Raw genomic sequence first — 17787 nt, 5'->3', positions numbered from 1 at the left:
GTAATTCAGACTTAATTTCAGATCCAAATTTTCCTCAGCTGCTCTCAGAACCTTGTGTGAACATTTGATCCACTAGGATCATTCATTGTCTAAAAATCAGCAGAAAGGCTGACCATGACGGGGATATTTCCCAGGGATATGGAAATCTTTTATGCTCAAGCTTTGGATGTAAAGGCAAAACCAGAGATCTGACTTAAGTGCCCTGGTTGAATCAGTTCTGGAGGTTATAGTGGGACTACTGATTGAACACAATTCAACAGTGTGATTTGATAGGCAAAAAATAAAAAAAAAAAAAATGTGATCAAAGTCAGTATTAAGAGAACAGGAGGTTCTATTGCTAAGGGGTTGATAGTTCCATTTTACTGTGCCCTGGCCAGACCTCATATGGAACACGTTGGTTCAGCTTGAGGCTGCCATTGTGCTGGGGTACAGGTAGGTGACACAGTGAATAGAATGTCAGTCCTGGAATCAGGAAGACTCATCTTCTTGAGTTCAAACCCATCCTTAGACTCTTACTAGCTAAGTGATTTTGGACAATTCACTTCACCCTGTTTTCCTCAATACCTCATCTGTAGAATCAGCTGAAGAAGAAAATGGTAAAACACTCCAGTATCTTTGCCAAAAAATCCCCAAGTGGAGTCATGAAGAGTAAGACATGATCGAATAACCATAACAAATTTAACTTGCTAAATTGTATCCAGGGGTAGGTGATCAGAATTGTGGAAGAATTTGAGATTATGTCACACACAGCTCAATGGAAAGAACTAGGGAGTCTTCACTTGAAGAAGAGAAGATTTGGGGATGAGATTAGGGTAGAAGAGGAAAAGTGGTAACAGGTTTTCAAATAATTAAATGGATGTCAGAAGAGAGATTAGATTTTCTTGGTTTGACCCTGGAGCAAATATTCCTGGGGTCTGTCAGTTTGAGAAAAGGGGAAAGGAATTGGACCTAGGAATATCAAATGGAAAGTAAGCCATTCCTATGATCACAGAATCAAGAGTGATCTCTTGAGAAGATCTACTTCTCCTGCTCCTAAATTCCCTTTTCCAGAACCTTTGCAATGCTAAATGAATGAAAGAAAGAAAAAGTTTTGTTCTCCATACTTATCCAGCCAGAGCCTTCTACTAATAGAAAGGTTGCCTTTGGATTAGAGTCAGAGACCCTACTACTTCTATGAAGTAGGGAAAGTTTTTTAGACCTACATTTCCTAGTTTTCAAAATGAGGGAGCTAAACTCAATGAACTCAGCCTAAAATCACTTCCAGCTCTCAATCCCATAGCAATTATTAATCCATAAAGTAAGACTTCCTTCAAGAAGTTACCCTTGATTCATCCCACCATTGTCCAATCGGTCAACACAATCTTACTCTTCTGTATTATCTCTAAAGGTTTACTGTCATCATCCTATCATCATAGGATCATAGATTTACAACTAGATGGAATCTTAGAAGTCATTTAGTCCAATCCCCTCATTTTCTAGATGAAGAAACTGAGGTTCAGAAAAGTAAGAAGACTTGATCAAATTAGCAGTGGTAAAGTTGAGATTCAAATCCAGATTCTCCAATTCCCAGTCTAGCACTATTTATACCAGTGGTATCAAATGCAAATAGAAATGGATCCTTACTGGCTTTGTATTGACAGAGAAAAATCACAAATTACCATTATTTATATTCATATTTTTATTTATGTTATTGAACATTTTCCAATTGTATTTAAATATGGTTTGGCCAAATTTTGGTTTTGTGGGCTATAGGTCAAGAATCTGACACCTTTGATTACTGATTCTATCAACTGCCTCTCATTTTTAAATCTTTATTTCCTATAGATTACTTGTCTGATCAATCTAGCAGTCAGGGTCAAGTTACTTTGGGGATCAGAAGAGAGCAAGGGATTTGAGAAGGGAAGCCTGCAATTTTAAAATTAGGATGAAAAAACTTGAGCTACCTGAGTCCTGTTCTTTAAAAATTATTCTAGGGATATGGGACCCTGAAAATTTTCATAGTCTACATTAAGAAGTCTTCTGTTCTTACTGATTGTATTGGGACCTGAATGAATATTTTCTTTCTTTCTATCTGGAAGGGTAGTTGTTGCTATGATGATTTTGTCTATATAGGAATGGCTTTCAAAATGACTTTGGCAAATTGTGAACCTGGTGCCAATGAACTATAGGAGAGATATTATTTTCTTTGACTTCTGTAGAATTTTATCTCAAAGTCAGGAATAAATTAAGGAGAGAAGAAAGAAATGTTAAAAAGATACAGTGGTAATTGCTATCAGGATAGGAAGAAGACAATCAGGTTTTCAGAAAAGACCACAGTCCTTTTAGTTGTGAGGTACTCTTAGATATACATCAGAGAGGAATAGTTTCCATATTTCAAACCATAAAAAATCAGAGTCCCCAAAAGATATTCTTATGAGAACTAATCTGACACATTGGAAAAAATACTAGATTTCATACTGGATAGGTTTGAATTCTGCTCAACACATGTTTCTTTGGACAAGTCCCTTCCTATCTAGGAACTTCAGTGTTATTCACTAAAGGAAAAAAAAAAAAAGATTGAACTAGATTTTTTTTCTATGACCTTTTCCAATTCCAAACCCCATGATCTAGGCACATTTCCCATCTATTTGATTGGTCTTCTGACAAATTATCTGCCTGTAGAATATCAGGAAAGTGGGGAATGGAGACATCATTGAAATTTCTCAATATCTAATGTTAGCTAAATATAGAACTGGTCTCAGCATGAAGACCTGGGTTAAAATCCTGCCTCTGACATATATGGGGTGGGTTAACCTACATAAGCCATGTTCTTTTTAGGTGCCCCAATCATCTTTTTCAGATCATAAATTATAAAGATGTGCTGGTCTATATTGCTAGAAGTATTTTCCTGCATCTGCATTTGCAAAAGGAGTTCCTCTGTCAGAAAGTCCCTGTATTAATAAGTCCAGTTTTAAAACATGGCTATCTGAATTTGTAATAGGAGTTTCTTTATCAGAAAATCCCTGTATTAATAAGTTCAATTTTAAAACATGGCTATCTGAATTTGTAAAAAGAGTTCCTCTATCAGAAAGTCCCTGTACTAATAAGTCCAGTTTTAAAACATGGAAAATTGTCACATTGAGAAATGGTTTAGAGTTTCTCCTAAGAGAATATATAATTCGAGAGGAGAAAGTAGACAAATTGAATTCATATGAAGAGACCTATTCCAAAAAGTAGGAGCAGCTAGGTGGCGCAATGGATAGAGCTTGGAATCAGGAATCCTCATGTTCATGGGTTCAATTTCTGTCTCAGATGCAACCTAGCCTTGTAACTCTGGGCTAGTCACTTAACTCTGTCTGCCTCTGTTTCCTCATCTGTAAAATGAGCTGAAAAAGAAATGACAAAACACTCCAGTATCTTTGCCAATGAAACTCCAAATGGAGTCAGAAGAGTTGGACGCAAATGAGCCAACTGAACAACAACAAACCTCCAAATTCTAGACCAGCATTGTGGGTGAGAGTGGTTGTATGGAACAATAAATTGCATTGTCTTCCTGGAGTGTCTATGAGACCAAACAGGGAGAGCTTCCTGGTTGGTTCCTGCTGGGGATGTTATCATTCTCATTAGTAGACCTAGCATCAATAAACAAGCGTTGAGCACACAACGCCACTTGCTGCTTCAAAAAATGACTGAACACCACCCCCTATTTGGACTGGCTTCAGAAATAGGCCAGATTGGATCCAAGGCACTTAAAGCAGATCAAAACAAGGGGAGAAATGCTCTCAGATGCTCTTCTCTCCTTAAGCATCTTTCCAAGATTGTTAGTCAGCCCTTGGATACAGACCCAAGGGGAGCTGAAGCCCCTAGAGAGGATTGTCAGGTTGGGTGGAGAGAGGGTTTCAGGTTGGCCAGTGGAGGCAGGTGTAAAGGGCACATCCTATATTTCTTTCTAAACTTGGCAGTGCAGCCACAAATTGCTTATTTCATCTCTCTGTTTCTCTGTTCCTTGGGAGGGGACAAGGATGCAGGAACACTTTGCCAGAACTGTCTAAACTGACTCCCTAGTCTTGAGGCCTGGCATGGAGCAAGGCACACCCATTTGGCAGCTAGAACTTAATGCCAATGGAGTTTTGAAAACCCAGAGGTCAAATCAGAGCCTTATCCCTCTCTTCAGTCCACAGCTGTGCTTCCATCTGTTAAATCCTTAGGAATACACACACACACACACACACACACACACGTGTGTGAGTGAGCTGAACACATTAAGCCCTACCTGGAGCCCCAGCTGTCACATTCTTTTTCAGGTACCACTTCTTCTGCCAGATATTTAATGGAGATTGGGGGACCACCTGTTGCAATGTCTCCTACTATGAAGAGGAGTGGGAGGGAGAATCTGACCTCCTCAAATGCTAGAGATACCTATCAGCTTCTTCTTTCCCGAGCATAACCGGACTTTATTCTGTTCTCCTTAATCTCCTTCTTCCACAAACTCTAAAAGGAAGGATCTTTCCTAGTAATAGAATGGTGCTTCCATCCCTGTTCCTCAACTTAGAGCCAGTCCCCTTGCAAAAGGCTGAAGCCCAAGCCTTCCATTTAGGTAAGCATCCCATGGAGCAAATCAATAAAGTACTCACTTTGGGATGATTGTTGCCCACCTCAAGCATGTAGCCATTCAGTTCCCTAGGAGAGAGGCAGGAAGAGGACAAAATGAAACTTTCTACCTGTGCCTAGCATCCATAACCAGAAACCGCTCTCCTTCTCCACCTCCCCAAGCTGCTGCGTGGGAGTGGGTGGATGGTAGCTTTATCTAGGGACTTCTGTCTCCGTGTATCTCTTCTCTTCGTGGTTATGATTATTTTATTTTTTTTTAGCCTCTCGCATCCTTCTCCCCTGCTCCTAGATCAGCAGCCCTCCTTCATCTCCGAGGAGGCTGCCTGCTGGCATTTGGAACGCTGCCCATCAGAGGAAGCTGGGTAGGAGGGAGGGAGCCAAGGAACGAGCAGGGAAAGGAACAGGGTTCCAGAGTCCAGAACAAGGGGTGGGGGGAATAGAGCAAATCCAGCCAGTTTCACTGCCTGCCGTGGGCTGTGCTGATGCTCTGCGGTACATCAGCGCATCCAGGCTGACATCCCTGTAGATGCTTAACACAGGGCATTATGCACTGGTTAACAGGCTGGGAGCTGCTGAGAGACTTGTTTTAAGCATTCTCTCTTGCTTGCTTTTAATCTTGTCTCTAGTGGTGTGTGTGTGTGTGCAGGGGAAGGACTTTATTTCCATTGGCTAAGCCCTCCCTTCCCACCCACATCTCTTCCACATCACCTTGGTGTCTCCCCCAAATAAAACCAGCCCTCCTTATCGCACCGAGGAACGAGGTAGAGTTTGAATGGATTTTATATAAACACTCACCCTGCCAAGCGACCGCTGAGCTCCCAGGATAAACTCACAGCATCTGGCCTGGTTCTCTCCTTCTGCTCCCTCCCCTCCACCCTCCCCCCCTTCCCCTCCCCTACCCCACTCCACTCCACTCATAAATAAGGGTTTAAACATATTCGGGGGGACTCAAAACTCTCCCTCTCTCTAAATTCACCAACCTGAACTCAGTTTCAGGATTCCAAGAAAGTCCCGATGGATCTCAAGGATACTACCAGTGAAGGCAGCCTGCAGCCATCCAGCATCCAGATCTTTGCCAACACATCCACCCTCCATGGCATCCGGCACATCTTTGTATATGGGCCCCTGACCATCCGCCGCGTACTTTGGGCTCTGGCTTTCATGGGCTCCCTGGGCCTGCTGCTGGTGGAGAGCTCAGAGCGCATCTCTTTCTACTTCTCCTACCAACATGTCACCAAGGTGGATGAAGTGGTTGCCCACAGCCTGGTCTTTCCCGCCGTGACCGTCTGCAACCTCAATGGCTTCCGCTTCTCCCGCCTCACCACCAACGACCTGTACCATGCCGGGGAGCTTCTGGCTTTGCTCGATGTCAACTTGGACATACCCAATCCACACCTGGTTGACCCCACCGTATTGGAGGCCCTGAGGGAGAAGGCCAATTTCAAGCACTACAAACCCAAGGTCTTCAGCATGCGAGAGTTCTTGGAGCGCGTTGGACACGACCTGAAGGATATGATGCTCTACTGTAAGTTCAAGGGACAGGAGTGTGGCCACCAGGACTTCACCACCGTGAGTAACTTGGTTTTCACTTCTTTTGGAGTTTTTCCTCTCCTGGTCATGAAAGAGACTGGAGAGCTCGAGGAACTTGGTTTTGAGGTCCGCCGTTACACCAGAGCAGGGCAGCAGGCCACGCTTAGAGCAAAGGCCGTAAGCAGGGACGGGCTGGTTGGACGGCCGGCTGAGTTTCTCAGAGTTTGGCTTACCAGTGAGCAGATTTGTGGAAAGGAGACTGGTCTGCTGAGTCCCAGTGTTCTGTTCGGAGTCATGGAGTCTATGCAGAAGGGAGCTGGAGGTCAGAGGACCCCAGCCTGCCCGAGGAGCTCTGTGACATTGCTTCCCCGGCTCTGTGGAGTTGACCTTCTACCCTTCTGATGGGCAAGAGTCCTGAGCTAGCTAGTCCAGGAGCTCTTTGGTGTCTGAGGAATAGTGCTTCAGTGGTGCTGAGTGTTGGCTCTCTCTCTCTCTCTCTGCTCGGAAACCGTCAGGAGGCAGCAGGCACAGGCAGAATCAGCTGGAGCTTCTAGGCATGGGGGTAGGGGAAGCAGTGGGCGAACAGGGAAGGAGGTGGCCCGGTGATGAGGGGATGGTTCAAGGGGCATCTCTGACTTGGGACGTAGATGGTGCTGAGATGCTGAGAAATCCAAGGGTCCTTGGCTTTCTTGTCTGCATGGAATTTTGAGTTTGATGTGGGGGGGGGGGAGGAGAGGAGAGGAGAGGAAAAGAGAGAGGAATGGAGAGGAGGAAGAAGAGGAGAGAAAAGAGAGAGAAGGGGAGGACAGGAGAAAGGGCAGCTGGTCCTCCCTCTCTTTGCTGCAAGGTTCACATAGAGGCTCTCCTCCAGTACATTTGGAGAGAATTTCCGGACATGGTCTGCACCGAGGGATGTTCACTTTAGATCTCTGCTGAGGGTGGAGTAGCTCTGGCTCGTCCCGGAGCTCAGTCTGATGCCTCTGTATGTACTGTAATGTGACAACGTGATAGGAAGAAGAGAAAAGAAAAAGCGGTGGGCTTTGAAAACAGGTGCTGGACTGAGGAAGAGTACAGACCTGAATGGGGTAGAAAGTGGAGGGGGGGTGTTTCTCATATTCAGGCAGGTGATTGCTGGAGGGGGTGGAGGGAGGCAGGGATGGTCCAAAGGGGGGAGTGGATATGAGGGAGGAGGGGGGAGGGGATGGCAGGAATGAACTGTGACTGGGAAACATCCTCTGATTACCGTGGTAATAGGCTGCCAGGCATCTGTTCTCAGAATAGGTCACTGGGAAGAAAGCTGCAGGAATCTCATTGAGCCGAAGCTGGTCAAAAGCCTTGCATTCTACGAGTTGCCCCCATTCTGAGGACTGCCCTGGGATTTAGCTTTGCAGTGATTCTTGGGCTCACTGACTGGGGTGATCGGAAATCTTAAGAAGCACCATGTCCTGAGCTAAGATTTTGGGCACCAAGTGCATGAGTGGAAATGGTAGGGGATGCTGTCACCAGGATTTGTTTTGACATCCAAAGTGTGTGTGTGTGTGTGTGTGTGTGTGTGTGTGTGTGTGTGTGTTGGAGGGCATTCTCTGCTTAATTAAGGGATATCCTTCTTTAAAACCTTACTTCCCCCTGTCCCCAGAGTACATCTTTTTTCCCTTTCTTCCCCTCCCCCCACCAAGTGACTGGCTTAGACTCCCCAACTATCCACATTTTGCTCCTGGATAGATAAATGTCTTCTTTCAGATCACCATAGCTTTTGCTGGGAGGACCTGTGTTTGCTATTTGTAGTCTTTGATCCCGGAAAAAAAAAAAAAAAAAAAAAAAAAAAAAAAAAAAAAAAAAAAAAAACCCTGAACCAAGTGACTCGTTAAGCTGAAATAGATTCCTGAGTCTTGTCTGCTAGAACTTGGTTTCCTGTGAGAGTTATTTGTATTTGATTAAAAAAAAATAATAAACAATTAAAGGAGGTAGAAAAGCAGAGGGAAAAAAAGACAGCATATTATTCCCATAAAAGTGAATGAGGGACTTATGTGAGTCTGAACTAAGGAAAAGAAGATTGAATTTGGGCATTTCTTTTCAATCCAAAAAAAAAAAAAATCAGGAACCCAACACATAAAAAATCTATTTCCTGTGACTAGGAGGAAGAATGGAAAAATATCTTTTCCTCCAAGAATGGAAAATACCATGTGTTCAACTGAGACTCTCTCATGCCTTATGGCTTAGACCAATATCATGGCAAAGTGTAGTTTCACTACTGCATACAGAACATTTTCTGATGCATTTGTGTGGGCACGTTTGTCTACACATAACTGTGCTTATTCTTGTATCTAGGTGCACATGCAGGCTTAGGAGGAGTCAAAAGTTGACTTTCCCAAAGCTTGAGTAACAGGTGGAAATAGGCTACGCTGGCGCTCTGAAAATACCCTAAAGATTCTATGTGAATCTGTAACTATTCTTGAAACAGTTAATCATGTTTAACCTATAGGAAGTGAGCTTTGGTCCACTGGGCAAAAGTTTGGGGTCTGGGCCATGTGAAGCCTTTCTAGGGTTTAAATGGCAAAATGTCAGAGAGTTAGGGTTAGTGAGGTCTTTGAATGAATTTTCCCAGATGATCTTTAAGTAAGGATCTCCAAATTTTTCATTCACCATCCCCTTCTATTCCCACTTCAGTTTGAAGATGAGTGGGAAGACCATACTGGGTATCCTGGGTGTGCTTCATCTCATGGTGATCTTTTGAGGGAATCACTGGTGATAGTGGTAGTGGGAAGCTTCAGTTTTGAAGATGAGTGGGAAGACCATACTGGGTATCCTGGGTGTGCTTCATCTCATGGTGATCTTTTGAGGGAATCACTGGTGATAGTGGTAGTGATGGGAGTTGCTCTCTCCAACCTGTTTGTGAGGCTCTATAATGACTTTCCCTCTGGTGAACCTTTAAGAAATATACATTAACATCCTGGCGTTTATCGATCTTTACATCAACCCCTATTCAAAGACTTTTCTCACCAAAAGGTCACTTTTTAAGTCCCAGGAGTGAGGCAAACTTGCAAGGTTATAGCAAGTAAGCGGTGTGGGATCAGGGTGATGAGAGATCAGTTGGTATCATTTTTTTTCTCCCTTCTTTTCTGTCCTTGAGTGTGTGTTGGGGGGGTGATGGTGGTAGTGGTGAGCTTGGGAGAGCACTAGGGGAGAGGGTAGTGCAGTGTCATAGACCCCTCTTGTTCTGTCCCCTACCTCAGTTTGCCAGTCTAGGAAGTCTTTGCTCTTTTAAAGTGTGGGATTTTTTTAAAAAGTGAGACCAGAATTAGAGGGAAAGGAACGGCTCTCAGCTCTGTTTCACGCTCAGTGTCTTTGCTGAAACCCTCCCCTCTTCAGTATGGTTTATTTAACAAGCTCAATCTGGGTTTTTAATATGCTGCGTGGCTTCTTTCTCCTAGAGATAAAGCTGCCTTATTATAGAAGTTAAGTATGGGGGAGGGGGATGTCACGGACAGAGCTTGCTTCTTTTTTTCCCTCTTTCCCATAGAGATTCAGCTAGTCACATTTCTAGGGTTGATAATCTAGAACAATCTTTCCCCTTCCAAGTTCATGACTGGGATGCAGTGAAGTGTGTAATGCTCCTTAATTAGTGAATGGTCCACAATTTTAATCAGAGCTCGAGAGGGATATTTACTCAGGCTAAGAAGTCCCCAGAAAGATATAGCCATAATGTAGACCGCTCGGTTGTTCACAGATACACACTCGCACACGGGCATGAGCACACACACAGACACTTGTTTTTTCAGACACACTGGAGCTGATGTCAAATGTGCCAGCATGTATCCCTCATGGGCAGTCAGGTGCTTTTTTCATCTTAAGAATGAACACTCAGCAGTTGCTGGAAGGTTGGGTGGGATGTTCAGTCCACAGTCCACCAGGAGCTCTTCCCTTCCATGATAATTCACATTTAGACAACAATCACCTACTATAGTGATGGGATGAGATGTATCAAGGTGTGGGTGAGGGGGTAAAAGGCTGTGCTTTTTACTGATCTGTGAATTATCTATGACTCGGCTCCATATCAATAGCCATTTAAGGTTTGTGCATCATTATTCAAAGACAGGCAACATTAGTAGATAAATTGGCTCATACGATCTTAGATAGAAGGCAGTGGAAGGTATTTATACTGTTGTGCGTCCCGTATTTGAAAATCATTGTGGGGAGAAAAGAGTTGTGATTAGCCTTAGGCTTGGAGCCTATACATCTCTATACATTCCCTCTATAGCCTATTACTCCTCTGGGTTTGGGTTTTATGCATTGAATTATAGGTCTCCATATATATTCTTCTATATAAAAATTTTGTTTAATATGTGTGTATACATACATACATTTATATATGTATATACACATACATATATTGTAAAGATACAGAATATAATTATAGTATATGTATATATACACATTTCTACACACACATGCACACATATTGTTAAGCTCCCTCCTCGCTATGATCATGACTCAGTTGTTGAATTACAGTCTTGGAAACAGATATATGGCTTATATGCATATAAAGTAAGTATCTTTGAGTGACTGACATCAGAGACATCAAATATGTGTGCCCAGAGGATGGCCCAGGAGCACAGCACACTTTAGGGTTCCCAGAAGGGGAGATCAGATAAGGACATGGCTGGTCATTTATTTATTCTTCTACATTTTTGGTTTCTCTTCTGGAAGAAGAGAAGGGATATAACTCTCTAGGGCAACTTTTGAGATGGAGCATCCTGACATTCCTGGAGATTGCTTATGTCTCAGTATATCCACCTTTGGCAGAAGCATAAGTAGGTATATTCTGATGGAAGCAGACTATGGGGAGAGGGTCTGATCTCCAATCCCTAGAGAGGAGGCCTAGAAGATAGGAAACAACAAGGAGGTCATGATAATTAGGGGAAATAATCTAGGAAACTAATAGACTCTTAGGGGTGGCAGCCCAGAGTGGGCAGACAGAAAATCACAAGGTATAGAGAAATAGAATTGTGTTATCTCCATTGGGAGAAAGTGAGTCCCCAAATGTCAGTATTCTGGGGAAAAACCTCCATCACTTTGCCCTATATAATGGCTTATTGGTGGTTAGTATTAGATTTGCTTGTTGGTGTCTAGCACCCTACTATCACCTACTTCCCAAGGACCAGTTCTGATTTGAAGGGAGTTACTTCCCTATTTTGTCTGTGGATTATCCAGTTTGGGGACAATCATCTCCATCGGTTCCTTGCATGGCATGTTGCAGGGCATGTAGTCATAGACTATAACACTTCAGTCTATAGATACTAGAGGGTAAGATTAATAATCACTAACCCTTGTTAGGTGAGACAATCTACTTTAGCATTCCCTTTTCTCCACGGATTAATGCTCAGGAATTGACTTTTTTTAGGGGGAGGGAAGGATAAGTCAGTCATTTTATGATTAAATACTTCCTTGGTCACTGCTTTAGAAGCATATCTTAGCATGCTGTCAAGAAAACCCTATCCTTGCCTGGAAAATGGTTACTTGGGGTATTCTTTCTCTAGTTTCTGTCCCACGAACATTTGAGGATGAAACTTTTCACAATCTTCTCATTGCATGGGATTGGGTGAGGAGATAGGTTTTTAGCTCCATGCCACTGGGAGCCCAGTTATCCATTTCTAGCTATGCATTACTCCTATTTCTAGTGATCTGAATTGACTGTCTTACTATTCACTCCATTTCTGGTCTCCAAGACTTTACTGTCTATCCCTCATGCCTATAATGTACTTTTATCATCACTACTTCTTAGAATCCTCAATTCTTAGTTCCTTTCAAGATCTACTTAAGCTCTACCTTCTACATAAGGCCTGTTCTCATTCCTCCTCCAAAGGCCAGGACTTTTCCCTGTATTACCACCTTGTATGAATTTTGTATATAGATCCTGATATGCCTGCATATTTATATATTGTTTCCTCTGTGTTGGGGGAGAGAGACAGACAAAGAGACAAAGAGACAAAGAGATGGAGAGAGAGACAGACAGACAGACAGACACATAGACAGGGAGGCGGAGATAGACAGAGACAGACAGATAGACACACATACAGAGACAGAGACAGACAGACACACATAAAGAGACAGAGATGGAGAAAGAGAGCAAACATACCCAGAGAGACAGAGAGAAATGGAGAGACAGAGCAGACATGCAGAGAAAGACAGAGATAGAGACAGACAGACACAAAGAGACAGAGAGATGGAAAGAGACAGAGAGAGAGACACACACACACACACAGGAGACAGAGACAGACAGATAGATTCACACAGAGAGACAGAGAGAAGACATGCAGAGAAAGACAGAGAAACAGAGACAGACAGACACACACAGAGAGACACGGAGACAGAACAGACAGACAGACACAAATAGAGAGATAGACAGACATAGAGAAAGGGAGACACAGAGAGAGACAGACACAGAAACAGTGAGATAGACACAGAGAGAGAGCAGGAAAAAGAAAGGAAGGAAGGAAGGAAAGAAGGAAGGAAGGAAGGAAGGAAAGAAGGAAGAAAGGAAGAAGGGAAGGAAAGAAAGAAAGAAGGAAGGAAGGAGGGAAGGAGGGAAGGAAGGAAGGAAGGAAGAAAGACAAAGAAAGAAGGAAGGAAGGAAAAAGGAAGGAAGGAAGAAAGAAAGAAAGAAAGAAAGAAAGAAAGAAAGAAAGAAAGAAAGAAAGAAAGAAAGCAAGCTCATTGAATTTAGGGATTGTTTTACTTCCATCTTTGTATCTGCAGTGCTTAGCATGCTATTTCTCCATAGTATATAGTAGATGCTTAATAAATACTGGTTGATTGATTAATTAATTTAATCAGCATTTGTGGGCTGCTTTGATTGTGGAGGGAAGAAATGATATTGGTTTCAGATGAGGGAGAAATCACCTACCTGCATTTGAGATCAGAGAAGACTTCCTGAAGGAGGTGGTAGTGGATCTCAGCCTTGAGGATGAGTAAGTGTTATCAGCAAGTGGAAATGACTAGGGAAAGCCTTTGCAGTACCTGAGAATAAGGGCATGAAGGAAATCAGTATTTCAGCTTGGCTAGAAGTGCTTGGCTGAAACCTCTCCAAATTCATCACCCTCATCATGTTCATTGTGGGTAGGGGTGGTTAGAGGTCTACACCAAGAATAGAAACTGAACACTAACCATAGGGAGAAAATTGGCTCCTAAATAGCCCCAACACTATCTCTTTTGGAACCCTGTCAACTTTGTCCCAAGGTAGAAGTTAATTTTCCTCATCAGCCCACGTGACCTGATCACAAGAACTCTTGCTTCTGCCAATTTTTCCAGGACCATTTCAAAGTTTGCTTTATGAAGATACTTGCTATAGATTATACAATTTGGGGATGGCCAAGAGCTTCTTTGAATCAGACCAACTCTTCATGCCTAATACTTTACGATTATGTAAAGAATAGATAGGAAAAGGGAAAGGCTAAAGGCAAGCAGCCCAATTAGGAGGCTTTTGAAATACTGAAGATAGATGATGAGGGCTGAATCAGAGAGGTGACTAGATGAATTAAGAGGGAGGGATGAATTTGAGAGATGTTCTGGCTCAGAGCATGTATTAAAAAAAAGATAACTGGGAGGTTCTCTTTTTGCCATCAGCTTCTGGAGTCAATTGGGCACGTATAGCAAATGGCCCTGCCTCTGTAGAGATTCACTTTGGTTTTGCCAGTCTTGTATTTATCTAAACCTTTAGATACCAGATTTATAATTTGGGGAGCATAACCCAAAGTTTGTTATATGTTATCCAGAATTTAGACCTTTGAGACTAAGCTCAAATCATATTTCTAGCCTCAAGACTTTATTTCGTTCCTCTCCCCTCATTGCTATCAGATTTGATTTTCTTTTTCCTCTCTCTGTCACTCTCTGTAGTTTTCCTTCTTTCCTCGACTTTTTTAGGGCCCTTGTCAAAAATCCCCAGCCAACTTGATGTGACTGGTCAAAGCAAAACAATTCTGCTTATTGTTGTCTCTTATTTAGAGTGGGATCCCTGTGAGGGCAATGACTATTTCTCACTTTTTTGTATCTCCACTTCTTAGTACAGTACCTAGTCCATAATAGCTATTAAATAAATACTTGTTAATATGATGTGATTTGACTTGGATAGTCGGACACATTCCTGTGATTTTTGGCGATGGTTAAGTTTTTTTTTTTTTTTTTGGATAAAATAGTATTTGGAGAAACAGGCCTTTTAGGACTGATATTCTGTGTGATGTCATAATGGGGGAGGAAGGAGAGTGGGAGCAGAAGTGGAGTTTGGAAGTGGACCAAGGCTAGATTCCAACAGCCTTCCAACTTGCTGAGAAATGATCCAGGTTATTATACAGACCATTGAACCATCTGTGACAACATTGCTCTATTTTTAGTAATAATGACATCTATGAAGTGTTTTAAGGTTTGCAAAGCACTTTTCTCCCAATAATGCTGTGAGGCAGGTGGTTTAGAACAACCAAATGACAGAAAAGTCCATCACTGAGAAAATGATAATGGAAACAATAATATAAATTTAGAGCTCAGTTAGTTAATATAAATAACATAAATTTAAGGCTTCCCCAAGATTGCTCAACTAATGTCAGAAGTAAAATTTTGATTTAGTCCCTTCTAATTCAATCTCAGAGCTTCTATCATGCCCCACTGTCTTCCAGTATGCTCTGTAGATGAAAGAAGACCAACTGGGTATCCTTTTTCAGGAGATTGTCATCTTACCTTTAGAAGTCCCTTCCTCTGGTAGGATAGATGGATTCCAGGAAAGTTGTATCCTATCCTTCCAATGACTTCTATTGTTTTTGTTTTTTTAAAAATCAAGATGAATTAAAAAAATTCTTGAGGTACCAAATGATTTCATTGTTTAACAAGTTGCAGATATTTAATAATTTTTTGTTAATTGCTTGATATTTCCATTGAAAACATTCCCAACAGACTGAATTGACAACTTTGGGTAATGAAAGAATGAATGTGAGAAGAAGAAGAAGAAGAAGGAGGAGGAGGAGGAGGAGGAGGAGGAGGAGGAGGAGGAGGAGGAGGAGAAATAGTAGTAGTATTAGCAGCACTAGCAGTAGCAGCAGCAACAACCGGTGGTGGTGGTGGTGGTGGTGGTGTAGGAGTAGTAATAGTGATGATGAACATTATGATAATTCACATTTCTGAAGCACTTTAAAATTGGCAAGACACTCTCTGCAAAACCCTGAAGAGCAAGTAGTAGAGGCATTACTATCCCCATTTTTGATGCAAAAAAGCTGAGTTTCAGATACATTAGATGATTTATCTATAGTCATGAAGCTAGTTAAATTTGGAAGGTGGATGACAGACGTTAAGCCTCATATTCTGTCCATGACAACCCACTGGCTAAATATTGTAGCAATTTGAACATTCCTTAACTTCATGGCTCCCAATCATACAGCATGAATGGGTTCCCTATTTTATTAGTTCTCTCAGTCTGTATTTCTATATAACAGTTTTTAGATATGGATTGTACATACTCACTTCTCAATCTAATCATGGTGGTCATTAGGTATATGTATATGATATTGCCATCAACTGGGAAGCAGCCCTGATTGCTTCTCTATGTCTGTAGTAGGGGCACAATAACTTTGTTGAATTGGATTGAAAAATTCATAGCACGTGGCACTAGTCTATCTATTAGGTGGGTTTTACCCTGAGCTATATTCCCCAGAAGACTCATTTTTTGCCTGCTAAAAGCTTCAGCACTTCTCCCTCTAGTCATGTGCTCATTTCTCGGGCATGTTTCCTATTGAGGAGGAACTCAGGGACCATTGAAATTTATACTTGTAGAAAGAAGGCATGAAACAGATAGGAAATGCATTTTTCTGGATTTATTCCTTCAATATACCTAGATGGTGACAGTAAGCTCATACCCTCCTCTCCCACCTCATCCTTGGTTTCCTCATCTGCAGCATGACAGGGTTAGGCGCAATGATCTCTTAAGCCTCTTCCAATTCTATGCATCACATGTAATCTAACTCAATCAAGGTTCATTTATTTATTTATTTTTGATTTCACATTTGTTCAATGAGTGCAACTGAAAGGGGGGTTTATTGCTGAAGAGGAAGAAATTGACTTATTTACAGCAGAGTCTCATTGAGAGTATATCTATTCATGTGGAAGCAAAACCAAGACTATCAGATCACGGATTTTAAGCTGGGTGAGACCTTAGAGGCTGATCTTCTCATTTATAGAAAGTAAACTTGTCCAAGGTCACACCATTTAATTCCAGTGTACTTCCTATTGAACCAAGCTAATGTCACAACAAACTGAACCTCTAAGGTATGACAACATAGCCCCATGAACTGTGACTTCAATTCTTACCAGCTGATGGAAAAACGATCAGTTCTGCCAGTTACACAAGAAAATAAAGCCTAGGATCTTGAGTTCTTGAAGCTTTCTTTATGTAGTAGTCTCTCAAGCTGACTGACCACCATCAATCCTGTCTCTTCTCTGAGGTTGTGTAGGATTCTCTGCAGAGAGAGGAGAACATGATGTTACCTTGCCTACTTCTTAGTGGTTTCATGTTTTGAGGAAAATTAGTAGTGATTCTTCAATAAAAAGATAGGTACTCTTGCCCTAGGGAGGAAGTGAGATAAAGGACCAGCAAGGTCCTTGGCTATGCTAGAAATCTTCTATCAGCACAAATCTGACTGTGTTATTCCTCTTCTCAATAAACTCCAGTGGCTCCCTATTACCTCCAGAATCAAAAATGAAATCCTTAAAGTCCTCCATAATCTGATCCACTTCTGCCTTTTCAGATCTTTCTGCTAAGGGTATTGCCCTTGCTTTTCCTCAAGTGGGGCAGTACATTTACATTCTTTTGAAAACCTCTTAGGACTGTGTAACTCCACATTCTTTCCATTGCATCATATATATGGGATCTGGCAAAGATGATTGTCTTAGTGCTGGAAGGCACCTTAGTGTTCCAGTAGCTTCCTCATTTTACAAGTGGAATTGAGACGGAAAGAGGAAATGACTAGTCCAGAGTTCTAGGAAGGATTTTGTTGGAGGGGAAAGGAATTTTACTATTTTATTGCCATTTTTTACAGAGGTAATAGGATATAGCAAGTAGAAAGCTGATTTAGGAGCTGTGAAAACCTAGTTTTAAGTCTCATCTCTGATTCATATGACATGTGATCCTGAACAAATTACTTTTCCTTTTCAGTATCCCAGGAAACTCTCTGAGATTATAATTTGCAGAGGTGCCAACCTGTATGTTAAGGGGATTTCTCTATCCCGAGGAAAGGATGGGTCTAGTCCATATGTTCTCTCTTGTTTTGAAACCATCTTTGTTTCCAATGAGAGCCTTGCCCCTTCCCTCAGAGAACTGTCCCTTGTAATAAAAGACAAAGAACAAAGAGGAAATAAAAACAAAAAGTTCAGCAAAACTTACCAAATAATTAACTGAGTTTGGTAGTCTATATATTGCTCCTTTCCCAAAGTTTTCCCTTTCTGCAAAAAATGGAGGGATATTGGTTCAATTTCTCCTGTCTTGTTCAGAGCCAAACTTATGGGATTCAAGCTAAGTAACAGAGTGGGGATTCAAACCAAAGACCTCTGGCTTCTAATCCATGTCTCTTCTCCCTCCCCCAGGCTTGATACAGGGCAGTTTGCGGTGTCTCTGGCATAGCAAACTAAACT

The 17787-nt window shown here is 42.0% G+C and overlaps 1 protein-coding gene across 1 annotated transcript; it reads left to right on the top strand.

The window, feature by feature from the left end:
- Window positions 1-4707: 4707 nt before the first annotated feature.
- On the top strand, window positions 4708-7234 carry LOC127558987 (acid-sensing ion channel 2-like). Its single transcript, XM_051992412.1, has one exon. It carries the CDS (start codon window positions 5605-5607, stop codon window positions 6520-6522), a length of 918 nt encoding a protein of 305 aa, XP_051848372.1. The 5' UTR covers window positions 4708-5604; the 3' UTR covers window positions 6523-7234.
- The last annotated feature ends 10553 nt before the right edge of the window (window positions 7235-17787 follow it).

This window comes from Antechinus flavipes, chromosome 4, assembly GCF_016432865.1.
Source record: "Antechinus flavipes isolate AdamAnt ecotype Samford, QLD, Australia chromosome 4, AdamAnt_v2, whole genome shotgun sequence".
Lineage (NCBI taxonomy): Eukaryota > Metazoa > Chordata > Mammalia > Dasyuromorphia > Dasyuridae > Antechinus > Antechinus flavipes.
The sequence above is the reverse complement of the archived record's forward strand: the minus strand, read 5'-3'. Positions and strand labels throughout refer to the sequence as shown.